Source organism: Salvelinus namaycush, chromosome 13, assembly GCF_016432855.1.
Source record: "Salvelinus namaycush isolate Seneca chromosome 13, SaNama_1.0, whole genome shotgun sequence".
Taxonomy (NCBI): Eukaryota; Metazoa; Chordata; class Actinopteri; order Salmoniformes; family Salmonidae; genus Salvelinus; species Salvelinus namaycush.
Window position 1 is genome coordinate 13,053,637 of NC_052319.1, and position 22,687 is coordinate 13,076,323.

The window sequence follows — 22,687 nt, forward strand, 5'->3', positions numbered from 1 at the left end:
CCCAAAACCCTGGTCATGATTTCAAAATAAATACTTCGAAAACATCTGTACATCCTTTCAAGTCTCTGAAATGTGATTGACGAGATGACATCCTCACCAGCATCGCTTTGAGAAATGCTGTAGTGACACCACTCATTTTCAATGAAAAATGCCTCCACAGAAATACAATATGTACAGTAACATTGTGCGAGCTATACAAAGACTAACCAAGGAAGCACTATCCATGCAGCATTCAAAGTAAGTATTTCAAATGCCTATGAATGAAGGAGACCATTTTCTGTACCATTTCAGAGGAATGAAGGGACAGATATTTTAGGACACCTGACTCAAGGAGCATGCAGCCATTTAGCAGTTAAGTGTTGAGGGGGAGACAGACAGCCTATGAGACTGTGGGCTCCTCTTTGGTCAGGGCTGGGGCTTGGCTAACAGACACTGCTCCAGAAGACTTGAACTTGGGCAGGTGTAGACCAAACTTGTTCTCCACGCCAGCGAATGTGGCAGCAGCCAGACGGTAGCCTCCCACGTGGTCGGCACTTACAGGGGGAAGGTCTGAGATCCTCGACTTAGGAGTTGGCTCAGAGCCGGTGGGGCGACTGGGGGCAAAAGATTTGGGAAGGATAATTAACATACAGACAATACTTCAGTTCACTAAAGGTGAACCCAGTGGCAACCTGTAATTCAGGGCAGGTGGGGCTCTGCCACCTGGTCAGCTTGAAAAAAAGTTGTTGCCTGTTTTGCATGTTATTTTGGCATTAATACATGTCACATATCAGTTTGCAAGTTTTTATTAGTTAAAGCTGCAATAGAAACATGGTCTCTTTTTTGCTTTCTTGAGTAAGGCAGCTCCAAAATACAGGTGTTTCAGCCGAGCTTAGTGCTTTCTGTGGTGGTGGGGCAGCCAGCGGAAAATACAGAGCGTAGGGGTTGGTAATCTTCTCTATTTGTGCCGTGATTGGCTCAGTGTTCTGTCACTCATGGGAGCTAGAAATTTCAAGCCCCCTTGGGTGTTGCCATAGATTCACATTAGAAGTGCCCATCCAAGAACACTCAAGGTCATTGGCCACAGATAAAATGTCAAATCACGTTATATCTCCCGTAGCTTTGATTGGACTCATGTCATCATCAAACTTTCTAAATCTTAGCTAGCAAGCTAGACAAACAGTCATTACATCAAAAATCTACTGGCAAATCCTTGTCATATGAACAAAAATTTTAGATAAAACGTATCGGTGCTCATCGGCCATTGGACATAAACATTACACATCAAGTTGGAAATCGCAAATTCAACAATGAGTGGTTTGGAAGGAATCAGTTGCTAACTGCAAGTATTGAAGAGAAATCACTATTTTGCTTCCCCTGCTATTCGGGAGAGAGGGTATGTTGTCCAAGTCTGGGTTTAAGGATCTCTTTTCCAAGTAACACACCATGGGCCAGAAAAGGTTGAATACATTGGCCATGCTGTCAATCCAGCATGACTTCTGCCGCGTTCAACACAACTGGAAACTTGGAACTGGGAAATCTCAGACTTCATTGAGTTCAATACAACTGGGAACTATGGGGGGGGGGGGAAAGCTCTCTGACTAGGAAAATACGTTTTGAACAGTCATCCAACTCGGAATTCCAAGTTGGGAACTCGAGCCTCTTTCTAGAGCTCCGACCTGAAGATCACTGACGTCATGATTCAACCTTGTTTTTTTCAGAGTTCCCAGTTGTCTTGAAAGCACCATAAATCCAGAGAATGCCAGACTTTGTTTCATGACAAAATTTGCCCACAAGAAGAACCGCTGCGCCACCTTCCTGTTCAAGTGAGCACAGCACAACAAGGTGAGTCCAAAAATGTATTGTATTCTGCTGCATAAATTATGTAATATGCCATGGAGATATGTATACTGTAGCTAAGAAAGTAATACTAAGTGTATGTTGTGTAGTAAGCTGTTAGTAGCCCATGTGCCTCACTCTAATAATTTGGTCCCTTTCCCCTTCATAACTTAGCCTACTGTTCTGACTTCGTGGTGCACATGTAGCTTGTTTTAGAGAAATGTAATCATTTAATATTGTAAGAGCTTTCATTGTCTGCTTATATGCCCCCTTTATTTATCCAACGGTTCTGACTTGTTCTGAATGTGCTGAACAAATAGTTATATTGACTATGTCCGTCCTTGCTCGCTCATTAATGTCTTAATCAAAATTACGGAATGCCTCTTATGCGCTCGCCGTTCTCTTATGCCATAGTTTGTACATCTAAATTGTCAGTAGAAATCACATTTGTTTAAGCAAGTCAGCCATATCAGCTATGTTTTTTAAAAAGGCAGTAAATGAGGCTGAATGAACTGTTTCGCTGCCAGACAAGGCTCCGCTGATAGCCAGGTGTAGAGGTGGTAAGGATTCACTCCATGGTCCTGAAAAGAAAGCTCTGCAGTTGGGACAGCTTTATGTAGGCCCTAACAGTTTTTGGGCAACGTTTGTCACCATTATGGTGCAATTTATGTATCGTTAAGGGTTGTGTTGTGTAGTAGCTTTGCTGGCATGCATCCCCCATTTTTTTGTTTTGTTTGCCCCACCAAGATTTACATGCTAAAATCGCCACAGGGTGAACCAGACAGAAATACTCACTGTCCTCCAAAGTCAATGTAGAACCATCTCTGCAAGAGTTCATAAGTCACCAAGGTTACACCAAACTGTGGCGAGGACCTGCAGACACGGGCTGGTGGGAGAGACTTTGAAATTACAATGTGGGATTTCACATTTTCTCTGATGTCTTCAAGAGAGCAATTATGGGAGCCAAGGAGTGCCTCATTTCCCAGTCATGAAACTGCTCATTTGTGGAGCGCACGCATGTGTGTGCTTACCTCCTGCTCCCTTCCACAGGGCCCTGAAGCCCTCCTCAGCAATGATCTTCCTGAAGCAGTCTATGACTCCGTTGTATGTGGTCTGGCCTGCGCGGGCCGCCACCTGGAGCCTGGTCTTGATGACATCAGCAGGGGTCACCAGGGAGGCAGCAGGTATACCTTAGGAGGTGTTGCACAACCCACATAATGAGGCACTCTCACTATGCAGGAATAGTATCACCACTGATGGCAAGCAGAGTAGTACAATGCCAGGTTTAAAATAGAAAAGGAATAGAATGTCCAGTCATTTTTCTGTACATATTTTTTATCATATATAGAATATATATGATAAAACATTCAATTGATTGAAGCATTTATTCAGGTCTCTAGTGTCTATAGGTTGAGATGGTGAGGTTTGCAGCTGTGGTTGTTAGTGCTAGCTACCTGCTATGGCACCAGCAGTGAGCAGCTGCAGAGGTCCAATTCTGCCCTGTTCGTCTGCAAACTCAGCCTTGGTGTGGGCGTACACAGGGAAGTAGATGGCAGAGAATGGGATGTCACGCAGAAAGCAGGCTTTCGCTCCCTAGGACACACAAACACAAAAGGATTTATTTTAAATAACCCAAAATAACTACACCCGCAAGAATATCGCATTTTCACAGTTTTATTTCCCCTTTATTTAACCAGGTAGGCTAGTTGAGAACAAGTTCTCATTTGCAACTGCGACCTGGCCAAGATAAAGCAATGCAGTTCGACACATACAACAACACAGAGTTACACTTGAAATGTACAGTACATGAAATGTAAAATGCATTTGGACCTGCCTGAATTTCTGTAAGATATTTGCTTAGGATAATGCTTTTAGAAAAATATTCTATACTAGAAATACAGTATAGAATATAGCACAGGTTTATTTGGAATCATCAACTACAAATGAGTTAAGTGGTAGAGACATCTGGTCTCATTAGTTCAGATTTGGACTACTGTACTGAATATTGTAATGTACTGGATATTCTAATGTACTGAATAGCTTCCAAAATATGATTGACCCTGATGGTGGAGAAGGTAAGGCAGTGGTTGAGGCGGCCGCTGTGGCTTTGGGATCATCTGGCCTGGGAGCTCCAGTGAATTATTGTTGGCAGGCTGTGAGCCTCAGCCAACCCACAGAGGAACCTGGCAGTGCGGTTGACCACAGCAGGAGCCAGAAGGCCCTCAGGCAGCGCTGCTCCCCCCATGGTTCCCCCGGGGCCCCCAGAGAACTCCCTCCCAGCCCAGCACACAGTCTCTCAGACACACACAGAGACTACATTAACATGGACCCATGGTCTACTGGGCCCATCCACAGGGAGGAAGTCAGTCACTTTTAACAAGCTCCACATTGTCTACTACTCATTAAAATATGAACCATGAACACATTACTTGAGATGTAAGTAAACCGACAAGAACTTGGAAAGGAGCAGTAGCTAAGCATAATTTACTGTTGGTTGTTGGCAGCCGTGGTCTCTCTGCATGTTAAACACTGTTTTGGAAAGAAATAATATGATCGTAACAATCAGTAGGGAATCTAGCTAGTCATCCTACTGCAGACTGCGCCTGCTCATCAGAACTCTCATATTGCAAAAGTGTCTTATGTAATATCAGCATTGATATACAGTATTTATTGTTCAACACCACTGCAACATAAACTAACCTTGGGGGTGGCATCATGCAGGGGTTATTAAGTTAGGCTATAACAGAGGTTTTAAGAGGTGATGTGTTAGTGAAGGTGCTGATGTAGAGGGGTTTACCCACTTTGTAGAGGCCAAAGAGGCCCAGGTCCCTGACCACGGTCAGGGCACCAACCCTGCGGGCCATGGTGATCTCTCCGGCCACCTGGAGACGGATCTTGACTATCTCCAGAGGGTTGGTGAAGATCACCTGGGATCCTCCAGCCTGCAGAACACAACCCAGGTTAAGGGTGAGAAGAAACAAATGGTACATGTCACAGTGCACCAGTAACAGCAGCGTGATAAAATCATAGGTCTCAATCTGCAGAACCAATTTTATACACTATTTTTGTCTTACTCTTTTTCTGTAGTACTTTGTCGCACAAACAAAATCTATAATTATAATGAAAAACTTAAATGTAATCACTTACAGTAAGTAAATCAAGACAATCATACATGTTTTGTTTTTACTTGTGTCCCATGATTAAGAAGGGGTTAATAGGTTTTACAACATCTCAGGGGTCAGCCTGTGGTGAGGATGATAATGTCTAAGCATTTCACCCCAATAAGCATTTTCAAATTAGCTTGGTAAACTCAAACACAAAAGACACTCTTTTCAAGTGCTGATGTCAAGCTGTCAGAAAGTGGTCTTGATGAGAGCAGGAGAAACAAGCAGGCATTGAGGGAGGAAACAGTGGGGTCAGGGAGGAACAGGCAGGGTGCGAGGAGAAGCCTTGCTTATGGCTGGAAGGCCCTGACCCCGGCAACAGCCCTCTGCCCCTTCCCTCTCCCCCAGGCACCTCCTGTGGAGGGGTGAGTGGCCCAGCCCAGCCTCGCCCCGCACACTTCCCCAATTCACCCCACTCCCAGGGGAGAGCATTGAATCACACTGCTCTGCTCAGGGCCCTGGCAGGGACGCCCCAGGGTGCAGCCACTCTGACTCAGGCACATTTATCACCCTCCCCAAATCGAATCAGGCCCCTGGATGCCTGCTGGTGACACAGAGGGCAGGGGTCCTATCCTGTAAACATCCGAGCGCTGTCCTAAAAAAAGCTCAGGCACATTTAGTCATTTCAAAGTGGAAGGGGAAGATCCGCTACTCTGAAGATTTATGCATTCATCCCTCTGTCCCTATCTCCTTTATCTTTTCCACTTATTCACTGTCAGGAGGGATCACATTACAGTTCATCTCCACAAACTAGCAAAACATTTGCTTTCTACAATGTGAAACCACTTTACATGAAGACCAAGTTCATCTGCTGTGCAGGAAATTAATACTATGGGAAGAATCTAGCATAAATAAATATACGTAGTATATTAGATACGATAATATTGCTGGGTGGAGTCCTTCACCAGAACTAGAAGGTTACCGTAATCTAAAGTTCTAGATGGCATGCTATACTCCCGAGTCGATATTCACGTAATAATAAGGAATTTCCCTCGACCACACCCACACATTGGGGAAAACAAAATTATTTCCCATTCACCCCCATTGTAAAAGTCTACATCGTTTTTTGTTATACAAAAAAATGTAATAATGCAGAAATGCTGCTGTGTTGTTCAATGTACATGTAACCAGGTCAAAAATCCTCAAGTATGAATCGCAATGCTCCCACGTAGGGAAATAGAACCTGCAAGAAGAGCCCTGTGGCTTCAAGCTATTCAGCAGCATGGGAGAGTGGGAACTGTGGGGACCCGGTGCCCAAATAGGTTACACGTAGCTACAGTATGTGTGAAAAACATTTAATCACAGATAAGACATTTAACTTGTTTAGTACAGTCCATTTATAACTTCACTCACTACTTGTAGCTGAATAGTATTTTTTTTTGAGTTGTTGTTCTTGGCTAGCTTAAGTTCCAGTCGGTAGCTAGCTAGCACTGTCACTCACGTGACCTGAAAAGTGGCATGAGGGAAGCCCTACAATATTAAATTTTTCTAAGTAGTGAGAACCCTCTGGAGCAGGGAATGTTGAAAGTAAGTTTTAGACACGTTGTACTTTTCTTAGATGTAGTTTTGTAATTGACTAGAACAAGCCGACAACAAGAAAATTGCATTTGAAAAGGGTCAAGTTTTTGCTTTGAACCAATGGGGTAACCTAAAACAGGTTGTTTTCCCTACAGACGGGCATTCTACCTACTATCGCCTGGGACTATGCTTGTTGTTGTACATGTATGGTGTATGGAACTGTGGTGCCCATGGCAGATCAGGCCTCAGGTATGTGCAGTCCTGTCAAACTCAATCACAGTGAGGTAAAGCCAGCTCCATCCAAGGCCCTCCAGGCCTTCTTCCTCCAATTACAGGCTGACAGGGGTCACAACCCTGCAGACCCTGCCCTCCGTAGGCAACCTGCAGGCTCTCTTCCCCGCCCTGTCTGTTTCGTTTCACTTAGACTCATTTAGCAGAGGTAGGGTGATGGAATTACACGCTTTAATCCACCAATGCACTCACCAAACGTTACAGCGTGCCAAATTACCACGCTGAGGTAAAAAATAGTCCATTCACAGACATAATTTCTCAAATTGTGCCCAATTAGAGGGTTCAGAGACCAAAGAGCACCTTTTTATCCAGCTCCGCCACTTATTTAGGATGTCAATACACCGGCAGGAAACTTGAATTAGAGCTTAAATTCATATACAATAATTCAATGTCCATAATTCAAATTGAAGATGAAAAGCTTATAATTGTAGATCCAGATCAGTCAGAAATAATTCAGCTAAACCTGAAAGTTGAAGGGGTTGGAAAACCACAAAAATGTCCTCTCTTAGCTCAATATCTGGAATCCACAATTTACACCCATGAGATGCAAAATGTTCATAAACTGAAAGAGAAAATCTTAAATCATGTTTTAGTTTCAATAAAAATCTTGTTTCAGTTCCCCCACATCGAGATCAATTAGATTTAAACGAGTCAATGTAGCAGCTGCCAACGCTTTCCCTTTGCTTTACATGAAGCACACAGGCCTTTTCAGCCCTCACTCTGTAGAGACAGACTGTCTACGAAGACATCCTCACACCAATACTTACAGTGGCACCAGCCAGGACTTCTGCAAACAGGGGAATGGTGTTATCCTCTGTGGTGAATTTGTCTCTTACAAAGTCATTCATCTGTGAGAAAAGAGAATGAGGCAAGCACAACACACCTTTAAAGAAAGAAATGCTCAAAGAGAATGACAATGAGTGCATCTAGTCACGCCTTGGATTTTGGAAGACTTATTGTATTTTCTGTGAGACTGTATTCATATTTAACATACTATAACCTTTCCTTATTGTGCAATAAACATGAAGGCACTCGGAGGGTTTGTTAGGACTTGCCGTGAGTTTGATAGCTTTCTCTGGGGCAACACCGATAAGCTGTGGTACGAGACCTGCAAAACAGTATTCATGGAGACCATTTAGATTACCTGACAGAGGAAGACACTCCGACTGGAAATGAATACATCCATTGCCAGTTACCACAATGAAATCTGCATGATTCTTGTCCGGATAAAATAAACCCATAAATATTTACAGATACGGCTGCTACATCTGATGAACCAAACGACAATGGCTCCCATTGAAATGGACAAAAAGCTCAAATATGAAACTGGCAGTTGTATGGGCTCAACATTGTTGTGGCCTGATCCCAGTCTGGTGTGGAACAGAGAGAGCTGTGTGGCCCTGGTGGGTGGGGGGTGGGGAGGGGGAGGGGGCAGTGCTATAGCGCTGATAACCACCATACTGTTTCACCGTCCGTCCTTCAGCGAGCCAGATAAACTTCAGAAGGAGCTGCTGAGTGACTGCTTGTGGTATGCAGCCAGAAAACAGCCAACCGTGTCTGTCTCTCAGTCAATCACCCCTCTCATCAGTGTGGAAAGATAAAGAGGGAAGGGGAGAGCCAAGCAGAGAGGATAAACAAAGAGCTGCAGTGGCGGAGGCAGCAGTAGATGGCAGTCTTGACTTCCTTCATCTGATAGTCCTCACTGTGGCAGTGTTATATATATATCACAAGCCTTCAGCAGTGTTATCACTACACTGGAAAACATAGATCTGACACTACTACAGGAGTTCTTTGACCTCTGGGACTTTTTCAGCTAGCTAAGTAATGACAATGTGACCTTCCATAGACTTGGTCAATTTAGAACAGTCGAGGCAAATGTTTCTGTTATTATGCAAAACATGTTGATGATGATACTGGCACAAAAATGTGTTTTGCCACCATTTGCGCCGGACCAGATGACCGTATCTAGCATTACATAATAGAAACACATTCACCAGGCTTTAGTTTATACCTCTGTAGAATCCAAAGAATCCCTCATATCGGAGCACTTTCTTGGCACAGTCAAAGCTGTTCTTGTACATGAGCTCTCCTACGAAGGAGCTGGTGGAGCGCTGGTTCTGCATACGGGTCTTCACCAGGTCAATGGGGTACACAGCTGTCGCACCCGTGGCTGCAAATCACGCATGTCAATCAACACACCATCAACATACTGCATTCATACCATCAACATACTGCATTCACACCATCAACAAACTGCATTCACACCATCAACAAACTGCATTCACACCATCAACATACTGCATTCACACCATCAACATACTGCATTCACACCATCAACATACTGCATTCACACCATCAACATACTGCATTCACACCATCAACATACTGCATTCACACCATCAACATACTCTTGTTGGTGATAATATCCTATGATCTTCATATATTCAGACACAGCAAATATCTTTATCATTATTTTAACTATTTAGCAGACCGTTTTTAGGTGGGGTATATTTAAAGATTGGTGTTTTAGTGTTTTGCTTCAGTGATAAATAGAGAGATGTGGGCATATAAAGAAGTTAAAAACAGTCATTAGGCCCAGACAGAGTAGTGACTATTTAGGAGTCTGCAGGAGAGCCATAGTGTAGAGGGTGTCTACTGTCTGAGGAGGCAGCCATGCAGCAGGTTGCCCTAAATGCAGCTCTTAGCCACAGCGGCTTGTCATGTCTTGTCTCTGACATCAAAGGACCTGTAATGACTCGGGCTCTCAAGCATGCAGAGAGCTCTCTCACCCTTCGTCAGCAAGAGAGGGTGAGAAAGGTCTCATTATCGCCATGGAGAGCCGCCGTCTTCACAATGCTTCACAAGACTTCTGACCCTTAACTGTCCATTGATCATTCAGAACTGATCACCCTCCTGAGCTGCTAGATCAAAGACCCACTGAGACAGTAGGCTCTTAGAATCTTGCATGTTGGTTTCACGCACGCACATCTCAATGGCTGTTATATTAGTTCCTCCCAGTGTAATTAGATTCCAGTGCGGTTCCGGAAGATTTGTGTCATTCCAAAGCTCCGGCTCCAAAGACAGCCTGGAGCCACCAGTGGCACAGCAGCACAATGGGCAGACCGGCCCCAGGGCCTCAGTGCGCCAGTCTGACCGGCTTGGGTTACCCCTCAGTGGGCCCAGGTCTCTGTCGCAGACATGTCACTCACCTCCAGCGAGTGCGCCCAGACCGAACCTGTAAGCAGACTCTGCAGCCTGGAGCAAGACGGACCGATGAGGATCCCCATGAGCTTGCTGTGGAGGGAGAAAAGACACCGACGTGGAGAAAGACGGGGGATCAGAACACCAGGAAAGAATCGACTTCTATTAAACTGTAGTCAACCAGATACATTGTGGAAAGAAAAATGTTATGGACCACTCAACAGAGGAGGAAAGCTATGGAATGTAGACATCTCGTCGTGGTATAAGTCTTATTCATAAGCCAGTATTGTATGTCACCGACATAGACAATCTGGCTACGGATACAGTAAATGGCTGTGTAGGAGAACTCTCCAGGGCTATCCATTGATTATGATGGAGCTAGGCAGAGGCTGGAAGCTAAGGGTTTTCCTTTAAAAAAAAAATCAACTAAGCATGATTTTGCATTATTTGTCTCATCTCTGGTTTGGTTCATGATCTTGAAAGTGGAGCCCCTTTGTTTTCTCTGTGGTTCCGTGTAACAGATTAGTCCCACAAGCCTTTCCCATGTAGAGATAAGCATCCACATGAATTATTACATTGGCTGAGTAACAGTTGGAGTGTGTCTGCCCTCCTTGGGGCAATGAGCAACATCTCCCAGACCAGGCCCTTCCTCCTACCCAGCTGCTTTCACTGAAGGCAGCATGCTAATGAGATCGAGGCCTTGATCAAAAGGTTTAAGCAATTACCCTACTTCCACAAATGGTGGACCTGAGAACGCCAACATGTTCGTGTCTTTCCCTTTTCCCAAAATCACATTCCAGACCTCTGAGCAAAAGTCCCGGAACGTTGAGTGGACCTGGGCCTGACCAGAGACCGATTTACAGAGCTGTGTCGTCTGGAAAGACAGGAACTATTTCCTCCTCCTCCCTCCCAGAGCCACCTCTCGCCAGCACACTCACCATGCTCCTAGCCTCCTACTCTAAACAGACCTAGCCAGAGGCTTCATACACCAGCAGACTCATGAAAAGCCACCCTGATAAAAGCATCCTATTAGATTCTCAGGTGTATGATTGCGTCTGATGTATATGTCTACACTGAATAAAATGGGACAGGCTTTTAGAAAAAGGGAACATCGCAACAATCCATTCGTCTTTTGTACCTATAATTGGGGGGGGGGGACTTTTATCCTAGGTGGTGTAATGCACATTCACAAAGAAAGAGAAAACATCAGCACTCTGCTAATTCCATCATTGAACACTCCCTTTCGTTGCTCTTTAATGAGAAAGCATGGTGGGGGAACAGAAGGGATGCAGCAAATAAAAGGCAGTAGGTAAGCGCCGTGTGGACAGTCATTCAGGCTGGGTACCTGTCTTTGGATCTCAGCCAGGTGGTATGGTAGTGCGCCTTCCTCCAACGGTGCTATCCTCTCGATGTCCGCCAAGTTGAGCTTTCTTCAGAACAGCAGAGGAGAATCACAATGTTATGCCAGGAGTAGCAAACACAGCATAGCATTCCTCACACGGAGTTGATGCACGATTTTCCACAGACATTTTATGGCCATATAACTTGAGGTTATTGCTGGTTTAATATGAGTTTGTATACACAACAGACAAACAAAGCTGGATACATGCCCACAACTCCAGCAGTAAATGAAGCTCTCTTAATGCCAGTGAGACACAGATATTCCCCGCTGGCATCATAAAGTCTGCATGCTTAGATTTATTTCGTACATCAACCAGTAGAGCCACTATTGCTAAACTGAATAGGTAATAACTTAGAATTTACATCCAATAAATATAGCTATAACTTTTTTATTCCATTCACAGATTTATTGAAAATAGCTTTTTCTGATTAATGTGTTAGATATATTGAATTCATGTGGAGGACAGTAATTCAATATTTGGCAGCGCAAATGCCACATTGTATGCGTGTGAGTAAAAAGGACAACGCAGCGGTGATGTGTCACTGAGACTGGAGAGAGTTTGAACCTTACCCAGAATGAGCGTAAAGGCCAGAGAGCTGGTACAGGATGTCAATCTCCATTGGATTGATCTGACCAAACTTGTTGGCAGCACTAACAAACTCCTCTGTGGTACAATACGGAGCAGAGGGAGGCATGTTATGTAAGAAAAAACAGACAGGGGGTCACTTATTAAGACTAGATATTTAGAGATACAGTGGGTGGGTAGGCCTGCTGCAAGGATAACCAACCACATCAGCAGTACAGTCTAAAGGTGAAAGGGTAAACTCCTATAATACAGGTAACTATCACCATCAGAACAGGTCAACTATTCATTCCACAGATCTAAGGGAACAGACTAAACTAATAAAACAGAATATTACAGTGTACATTTACCTTATTTACTTAGAGCTAGGGTAAAATGTTCTTGTGTTTCCTGACACCATTCTGCCAAGAGAGGTGAAACTCCCATGATGGTACTGTACAGCCTCAGTTCATGTTTGAAATAACATTTCCTCACTTGAGCAGGACTAGGCTACCTTTGGTGACGAGGGTATCCTTGTATGTTCCGGCTAGTGTGCTGTAGACCTTGCGGATCAGCTCCATGTTGTTAAGGAGGGCGTTGAAGGCATTGAAGTAGGAGAAGCTCACCATGTGGGAGGTGCTGCCTCCAGCGGCCTAAAGGGGAGAGGAACAGACACTGAGGTCTCATCGTACAATCATCTCATGTTGAAACTGGGAAACCATAGCTGTCTCTAACTCACTGAGACCAGGTTCTCCTCCACAAAGGGGGTGAGCATGTGGTGGCGGATGGTGGCCATGATGTCGCTGAAGTCCATGGCAGAGATGGTACCGCTCTTGCTCTTATCCTTCTGGGCAAAGGCCTGGCGGGCATGCTCCAACTGCAGCTCCTACAATGAAAGGAAAGATAGAAAGAGCAGGTTCTTGTGACAAAAAACACGTCAAATTACCAGGGATGAAATGGAACATTGGGGGGAAAAATAATGATGATGTTGGATGATGTCGGACACTGCTTGGCACATGTGGAAGCATCAGATGAGACGGTGTTAGACCCTGGCTCTTGTAATCACAGCTGTCTCTCAGGAGTCTTGATGAAAACCATGTCCCCCCCGAAGTCTGATCTCAAGTCTGTGCCGGAGAGCAGGCAGGTGTGTCCGGAGGAGCACAGGGATGATTCAATAGGACAGCCATGCAATCAGAGGGGAAGCAGGGGTGCCACTGACCCAGGGTCAGCACTGCTGTCAAAGCCGATCACATACTACCAGCAGATCCCTCTCATCTACATAACTTATCAGGCCATAGCAGAGTACAGCCCATCATGACAATGGTAACATTTTATACTGTATACTTTTATTCCACATCTTGTAAGAGTTGGGGAATACTTTGGTACACAAATCCAGGTACTGTACTAGGCTGCTGCACTATTGAGGGCTATTGCAGCACATATTCTACAAATAGTGATGTTTTTTCTATTTCGGTAAGACAATTCTGAGAACTATGTAACCTCCACAAGGTGGCAGGACATATTCTGCAACAAAAAAAAAAACACTAAACCTTCAGCAGTTTTGTTTATGTCTATGTTAGATTTAGCTGAATCACAGTCAATAATTTATTAGCAGGAAACAATATTGCAAAACATCAGCAGTGAAATAACAGCTAAAGCAAATGTTGGTTGGAATGAAAAGGGGTCGCACACAAGAATCCTTAAAGCGCTAGTGGGAACCCTTAGTCAACCATGATCCACCGCAAACTGCTATGAGGGTTTACACACAGTAGAGTAGTGGAGCCAAGCCCTTCCAAGTCCCAGACCACCCAGCTGCATATGAACCCACAAACCCCATCATTCCAAACAAACTACGTCCACAGCCATACTACTGGCTTTATGACCCTCCCTGTTTCGGTGATTAAATATGTGTTACAGCTTTAATACATTACATAATTGTGTATTTGTTATGCTATTATAAATCGACCCATGTCTATCTAAACCAGAGATGTTCAATTCCGGTCCTGGAGGGCTCGAAACACTTCTGTTTTTTGTTTCTACCTGGTTGTTAATTGCACTCACCTGGTGTCCCAGGTCTGAATAAGTCCCTTAATAGAAAGAGAGGATTAAAACCAGAAGTGTTTCGGCACTCCAGGACCGACATTGGACTGCCCTGATCTAAACCATGATAGAAAAATAACTTCCTGCATGCAAGTGATTAAAAAAACATTTGTAAAGTATTCAGACCCTTTGACTGTTTCCACATTTGGTTGTTACAGTCTAATTCTAAAATTTATTAAATCGTTTTTCCCCCTGATCAATCTACACACAATAGCCCATAACGACAAAGCAAAAACTGTTTTTTCAAAATTTTTGCAAATTTATTACAAATTAAAAAAATGGAAATATTACATTTACATAAGTATTCAGACCCTTTACTCAGTACTTTTTTGAAGCACCTTTGGCAGCGATTACAGCCTCGAGTCTTCTTGGGTATGATGCTACAAGCTTGGCACACCTATATTTGGGAAGTTTCTCCCATTCTTCTCTGCAGATCCTCTCAAGCTCTGTCAGGTTGGACGGGGAAAAATAGCTGCACAGCTATTTTCAGGTCTCTCCAGAGGATATTCGATCGGGTTCAAGTCCGGACTCTGGCTGGGCCACTCAAGGACATTCAGAGACTTGTCCCGAAGGCACTCCTGCGTTGTCTTGGCTATGTGATTAGGGCCGTTGTCCTGTTGGAAGTTGAACCTTCGCCCCCAGTCTGAGGTCCTGAGTGCTCTGAAGCAGATTTTCATCAAGGATCTCTCTGTACTTTGCTCCGTTCATTTTTCCTTCGATCCTGACTAGTCTCCAAGTCTCTGCCGCTGAAAAACATCCCCACAGCATGATGCTGCCACCACCATGCTTCACCGTAGAGATGGTGCCAGGTTTCCTCCAGAAGTGACGCTTGGCATTCAGGCCAAAGAGTTCAATCTTTCATCAGACAAGAGAATCTTGTTTCTCATGGTCTGAGAGTTCTTTAGGTCCCTTTTGGCAAACTCCAAGCGGGCTGTCATGTGCTTTTTACTGAGGAGTGGCTTCCATCTGGCCAATCTATTTATTTTATGTTATTTATTAACTAGGCAAGTCAGTTAAGAACAAATTCTTATTTACAATGTTGGCCTACTCCGGCCAAACCCTAACCCGGACGACTCTGGGCCAATTGTGCGCCGCCCTATGGGACTCCCAATCACGGCCGGTTGTGATACAGCCTGGAATCAAACCAGGGTCTGTAGTGACACCTCTAGCACTGAGATGCAGTGCCTTAGACTGCTGCGCCACTCGGGAGCCCACAATCTACCATAAAGGCGTTCTGGAAGGTTCTCCCATCTCCACAGAGGAACTCTAGAGCTCTGTCAGAGTGACCATCGGGTTCTTGGTCACCTCCCTGACCAAGGCCCTTCTCCCTCGATTGCTCGGGCGGCTAGCTCTAGACAGGTGTGTGCCTTTCCAAATCATGTCCAATCAATTGAATTTACCACAGGTGGACTCCAATCAAGTTGTAGAAACATCTCAAGGATAATCAATGGAACCAGGATGCACCTAAGCTCAATTCCGAGTCTCATAGCAAAGGGTCTGAATGCTGAATACTAAATAAGGTATCTGTTTTTATTTTTACATACATTTGCAAAAATTTCAAAAAACTGTTTTCGCTTTGTCATTATGGGGTATTGTGTGTAGATTGATGAGGGAAAATGTATTTAATCAATTTTAGAATAAGGCTGTAATGTAACAACATGTAGAAAAGGGGAAGGGGTCTGAATACGTTCCCGAATGCACTGTATTTGTACGGTTCATAAGGTGTCTAGTAATGTCTACTGTATACTGTACCTGCAGAAACTGGGTGAACTCCAGGTAGCTGAGGTTCTTCTTTCTGTCACTTCCAAAGTGGAGCCTGATGAACTCACAGTCCCAGTTGAAGGGGATGTGGTGGTGCACTGTGGTCTGGCTGAAGATGTCCCGCACATTGGCTGCCAAATGAGAGATGGATGAGTAACATCAAGAGATTGAAAAAACAAAACAACCATACAATATACAGTGGGGTTTGAAATGACTGACACCCTTGTTAAAGATATGCAAAAATGACTGTATCAATTCAATGAAAAGTGAGCTACTGTATATTGTATGCCAAAACAAATGTGAAATTATATAATTTTATACTAATAAAATGTTTCTGAATAATAGATTTTGTTTCAAAAGTATGTTTTTTTTCTCTCAAAAAGGTAGGGGTCAAAAGTATTGACACCCCTGTTTTCAATAACTTTCAATACCTTTTCTAAAATGTTTTATGAGTTGGAGAACACATTGGGAGGGATGTTAGACCATTCCTCCATACAGAATTCTTACAGATCATTGATGTCCTTCGTCTGTGCTTATGGAATGCCCTCTTCAATTCCAACCACAGGTTTTCAATGGGTTTCATGTCCGGAGACTGAGATGGCCATTGCAAAAGATTGATTTTGTGGTCAATTAACCATTTCTTTGTGGATTTTGATGTGTGCTTGCGGTTATTTCCTTGCTGGAATATCCATTTTCTCTCAGCAATTGTATTAGTATAAAATAATATAATTTCCCCAATTTCTTGAGCATCCAATATAGCTCAGTATTTGAATTATTTATTTTATGCTTATCTTTATTAAGGGAGCAAATAATTTCAGACCCCACTGTATGTCCCTATCTCATATCTGGGAACCTGATATGCACAGAGAAGGAATATGGCCTAGCTGACAATCCCAGTGCCTTCATATTGTGTGAGTTCTAAGCAGATCTAGGTCATTCTGTGTCTGAGCACTGCCTTCATTTTCTATCGCCTTCATGGGGGCCTGCGCTGCACAATGTGTGCACAATGAGCATTGCAACAGCTCTTTTTTCCCTGTTTTTGTGACACGCTGGATTCATCTCTCCCCCTGTCAGATGGGACTTGTTATGATGTGGTATTACCCACAGCTTGCTCAGAGCTGAGACAATTCTTCTCTTAGAAGAGACCTCTAGAATAGAAGCAGCTGACTGACAGACCCTATACTACTCTGCAGTCTCCAGAAGCCCAGCATAGAGAGACACACTAGTGCACAAACGGAATACACATTGAGCACTAGGAGTAACATGAGACCTACATTCATTTTCTACACTGAAAACAGCTATGTAGCACCTTTTTTACCCACGGTCCTAGGTTATAAATATGATATAGTAATCTTGTGTTATCCACTTCTTGCATAGAGATATTACACAATGGGAAAGTGTGTGGTCATTGCCCTAGGTAAAAGCTCTACTGATGCTGTCCCCATTACCTATGACATGGTTATGACATGAAGCAGACAGGACTGGGATCCAACAGGATGAACATCCCCACACGCCAGGTCACCGGGCATCCCCATGTACATACCAAATGAGATGTCCCCTGTGCCAGTCTTGTCAAACAACTGAAAGGCAACTATGAAAAGGGCATCCGGGACACACAGAATCGATTCAAAGGCCAGAAACTCCTGGAAAGAGATCAGTCTGTTTGGACAAGAAAGAAAGAGTACTATCTGAAAAAAAGGACATGTCCCTACAAAGCCCAAAGAACATCAGCAACTCGAATTTTCACTTGAGCACACCAATAACTATAGCCTACCAGATTCATTTACATAAAAGTTCAAGTAAAGTTCAAGTATAACATTTGATTTTACCCATATTTATAACATGCTCTACAGTCTACAGTATAATGTGGATAGGAACGTGCTGTTTAGTGCTATTTCAACAAGATGCTTTCTCGAGTCTTCGGCATTATGCAAATAATATGGCCGCTTATCTTATCAGGTGGATATTCAATCAAACAAGCATGGGTGTTAAACAACCGATAAAGATGGCTATTCAGGCAATGTGAACAACCTTGTGACCAATCATTAACCTAACTTCTCCTTGCTACGGATTTCTCTTCACTACGCCAATACATGTAACATTGTGAACCACATTGTGTGTATCAACATGGGTTACATTGGGATCCGTGTAGGTAGTGGAACTATCATCGAAATGTGTTTGTGTGTTATGATCCTTTTTTTCTCTCACAAATCTCAAGAAAATTCAATTTTCGCTGTATGATGTCTTGAAGGACCTCTTGTTTAAGTCCTTCTATAGCAAGGTTACTATTAGTAACGATCATCCACCTCACCCGTAGTGGGAGCAGACTTACCCATCCTTGCTGGTGTCGGCTACTCCAGCGATCAGCTGCACAGTCTGGCGGTTGTGGTCGGGCTGGTTGTGCAGACCCAGGAAGTTCTGCACAAAGTCCCTGGGGGACATGTAACGCACCCCATTCTCAACCACACTGGCATGCTGAAGGGGAGACAAAAAAATCCAGGTTAGTGTTAAATATAAATGCTCAGAAACTCAATATACAAACTTATACTCATACAAAACTCCCTCCTTGTAGTCCCTTTCCCAAAACAGCCCGTCTTTGTATTGCATCACTGTTCCCCCAACAGCTATCGGACAACATTTTTTGTAAACTTATGACAATAAATGATTTGTTCAGACAACCTGATGCAGTGTCTGTCAAAGCAATGTATTTTGTCTCCATAGTTATACTTAGTGTGATTTGTATTAATCCCATCATGTACTTTTCAGACATCGCATCAAAGGTAGGCAAAATCATTATAGTTCAAAACCATCTTATTTTTGCAATTCATCGTATTCTATTCATTTCTTTGAGTTGTTGCAGTGAGTAAACAGACTTCAGATTTGCTTTCAAAACACTTCAATACACTTTCAAGCGTTATAATACCTTATACAGAAAAATCTGGGAGTTTTGTGGTTTAACCCACAATAAGCCAGCACAAGCTGTAGTATAGTGTAGGAAGCCATCAAGGCCATCAAGGTTAATTGTCACAATCATGTATGCAGATAAGTGCAGTGCAGTATACTATATTTAATATACAATATGGGATGTTTAAGTACAATGTAACAGATAAGTACTATAGCAGCGTATATAATGATATGTGACATTAGGGCTTTAGCTGTGGCAATGCAAGGGACTGCCAAGTCATCTGAAAAATATATTTCTAAATTAATCCATGTGCACTACTTAGAAAGAAAAAAGGAACAGCATTGTTTTTTTCTGCTATGCTGCGAAACATGCAACCCATGCACTGGTGTTGCTACCTCTCATCTAGGCTTAAAGAAACAAAAGGGTCAGTTTCAGAGTCAGGGTTGGATTACAAGCTGGAGCACTGCATGAACTGGCAGCATAAAGGCCAGGCTCTGGGTGTACAGCCAAGGAGAGAGTGAGAGAGAGACCGAGAGAGAGCGAGCAAGAGAGAGAGAGACCTTCACAAAGAATGCATTTCAGACCACATCTCACTGCACACTCTTTAGTTAATATTTTAAGTGAAAGTATTAATTCCAAAGCAATTTATTAACCCATTTCTTCACTACATAATTTGGCATCAACTCAACTTCACAGTAAGCCTCAAATGCTTCTTGATAAGATTAGGCAGGTTGGACAAAATGGCCCATTCATCCATTAATTAACTAGCTATTTCACTGGGATATGTTTATGACTAATTATTGCATGCGTGTATTAGAACAGCTATGCCTAATATAAATTGGTGTGCGTTCAAGATAAATCAGTGCAGTGTTGTATGAAGAAAGAAGAAGATCCTAAAATAGTACAAGGTCAAAATAATAAGTCCCTCCTTGGCGCTATCTGTTGCTAGAGGCATATTTTCCTCCAATCAATGGCCTTACACCCTTCTACTTGGTACTATGTGTGACTTTGTAAAGCACAAGCATGCATGGTCCAAATTATTAGCAAAAACAACGGAATCGTCCAGACATCTGAAAATCCTAGCCAATGTCACAGCCTAAAAGAAGTCAGGGAAGGACAAATTCCTCCGTGAAGGGGATTCAGAATTAGTCCAAGCATTTGTGTGACCTTTTCTTGTAGTATTCGACAGTAGACACAACACACTCAGTGTATCTCTCTCTGTGTGTGTGTGTGTGTGTGTGTGTGTGTGTGTGTGTGTGTGTGTGTGTGTGTGTGTGTGTGTGTAACTGTGTGTGTGTCTGTGTGTAACTGTGTGTGTAACTGTGTGTGTGTCTGTGTGTGAGAGAGAGACTTAAATCATTGTCTCGTAGTAGGACTGCTGGCAATAATATCATATTTGTTCAACTGTAGCTTTACCATACAATCAAGGTTATAACCTTATACCATTGACGACAACCAATGTAAAGTTACATTCTCTTTTCAAATCAAATTAAATCTAATCTAATTGTATTTGTCCCACGCACCAAATACAACTGGTGTAAAATGTACTGTGAAATACTTGCTCACGTGCCCTTCCCAAAAATGCAGAGTTAAAAATAATAATAATACAAATGAAATTGTAACAAAAGAGGAATAAAATCAAATACACAAGAATGGAACTATATACAAGGAGTACCAGTACCAGATCAATCTGCAGAGGTACAGTACGAGGTATCTAAGGTAGATATGTAAATGAAGGCAGGGTAGATAATAATAAGAGTTGAACTGCTGCATTCAGACTAAAATAATATAAAGAATTGTTTTTAGTGCCATAGCAATATTGGGTTAAAGATCCAGTTGTGAATGACAGTCTTACCTTCAGAAATATAGTCCTTAGTGCATTGGAATCGCCTCTTGCGGTTGTTTCTACCTAAAACATACAGTTGGAGTCATCAAAGCCAAACCCTGATGAATCTGGTAATGCAATGAGAGTTTGAAAATGACATAGGACGCAACGACTCTGCATTGGCTACAATATAATAAAATCATTACTGCAGAGAGTAATCGGTTGCTTGTCTCTGAAGTTTCGATGTTTGAAAAAGCAATAACACAGGACTCGTAGTCTATAGTTGAATATCAGCCCTGCCAGCAGCAACAGTCGCCTTTGCCATTATCATTACTGAACCGGCTACTCGACCTTCACAGCAATAAACTTGTTATACTACTAAAGTAGCTGAATAACTTCCATTAGATCAGTAAACGAAAATCTGTAACAACGTAAACATTACTCAATTCGCTCTCCAAGGCCGACGTGCCCACGGAAAGATGCTGAGAGGACCATTCTGTTCGTTTAAAAAAAGTAAATAATATATGCTTCCGCATCAATAAGCTTAAGTCCTCATCCAAAAGAAATAAACAACTTAAATACAGGTAATATTCATTTCTGATAAGAAATATTGGCAGAGTCACCTTGACCGCCATGCTGGGTGTGACGTCACGTTGACTAGCAGCGCAGGCGCTTGGCTACTGTAGCCTTTGATTTGGAGATAACAGCATGACACTTTTGAAGACCTAAAACATACAGTTGGAGTCATCAATGCCAAACCTTGATGAATCTGGTAATGCAATGAGAGTATGAGAATGACATAGGGCGCAACGACTCTGCATTGGCTACAATATAATAAAATCATTACTGCAGAGAGTAATCGGTTGCTTGTTTTTGAAGTTTCGATGTTTGAAAAAGCAATAACACAGGACTCGTATACAGTTGAATATCAGCCCTGCCAGCAGCAACAGTCGCCTTTGCCATTATCATTACTGAACCGGCTACTCGACCTTCACAGCAATAAACTTGTTATATTTTTTTAAGTAGCTGAATTACCTTCCATTAGATCAGTAAACGACACGCTGTAACAAGGTAAACATAACTCAATTCTCTCTCCATATATGCTTCCGCATTAATAAGCTTAAGTTCTCATCCAATAGAAATAAACAACTTAAATACAGGTAATACTCATTTCTGATAAGAAATATTGGCAGAGTCTTTTTTTAAATTGTTTTTTAATATTGGCAGAGTCACCTTGACTGCCATGCTGGGTGTGACGTCACGTTGACTAACAGCACAGGCGGTTGGCTACTGTAACTTTTGATTCTGGGATAACAGCATGACAATATTGAAGAAGACCTAAATAACCATGTCTTTTAGGATGTCTTTTAAGCGTCGTGCAATGGGAGTAGGCTAGCTGTCAGCAGAGTCTGGCATGGTTCCTGTGGTCATGTAAGGACATGATGCACTACTGTGTGGGCTATCTGAACCTGCAGATACCGTATTTTATAGCATGCATGCTCAACTAAAACAAATCATCAGATTACTAGGCTACACTAGCTGTGCGCAAAGTGTAAGGTGACCACTGTGTGAAAACCTCTACAATTTATGCTGTCCAAAAGTATTATACCTTTTCTATCATCTTATTGAAATGTGAGCTCCAGTGAGGTGCACAAGGGTCAAATGTTGCATTACTACCCATGTCCATCCAGTATCCAGGGACTATTATAGGGGATGAATAAAAAATTATTTTAAGGATTTTGTGCACTTGGAATCTGAAATGTCATGAATAAATACAATTGAGAAGGCAACTGTCTGGCTTGTTTTCTCTTTGGTTCCAATACTTGATTTCTCATAAAACCATCCACGGCTTTTTTTTATTGCATAAGAACATACTTTATTATCTGCTTTGTGAAGAAGCTTTGTATGATAATGTTCTGTTACCACAATGATACAAAATCTATAAAGCTTAAAAGAGAAACACAGTCTACCCACAAACGCAAATAGGCTGCAACAAATCACATCAACGTTTATTGGTTGCATACACAGTTTAGCGGATGTTATAACGGGTGCAGCAAAATACTTGTGTTACTAGCGTGCAGTAAAATGTCAAACAAGTACATAAATAATAAATATTCAAAAACTAGAAAAAATAAATCAA

General features: G+C 42.7%; 1 protein-coding gene across 1 annotated transcript; it reads right to left on the reverse strand.

Moving 5' to 3' along the window:
- Positions 1-3: 3 nt before the first annotated feature.
- LOC120058245 (calcium-binding mitochondrial carrier protein Aralar1-like) lies at positions 4-21,182 on the reverse strand. The gene is made up of 18 exons (XM_039006765.1): positions 21,171-21,182; positions 20,578-20,631; positions 18,150-18,292; positions 17,361-17,476; positions 15,809-15,948; positions 12,696-12,842; positions 12,471-12,609; positions 11,965-12,058; positions 11,338-11,422; positions 10,001-10,085; positions 8,803-8,961; positions 7,847-7,899; positions 7,559-7,639; positions 4,620-4,760; positions 3,273-3,411; positions 2,850-3,008; positions 2,614-2,704; positions 4-593 (listed from the first exon to the last, which is right to left on the reverse strand). The coding sequence occupies exons 1-18, from the start codon at positions 21,180-21,182 to the stop codon at positions 380-382; spliced, it is 2,052 nt and encodes a 683-aa protein (XP_038862693.1). The 3' UTR covers positions 4-379.
- Between the last annotated feature and the right edge of the window lie 1,505 nt (positions 21,183-22,687).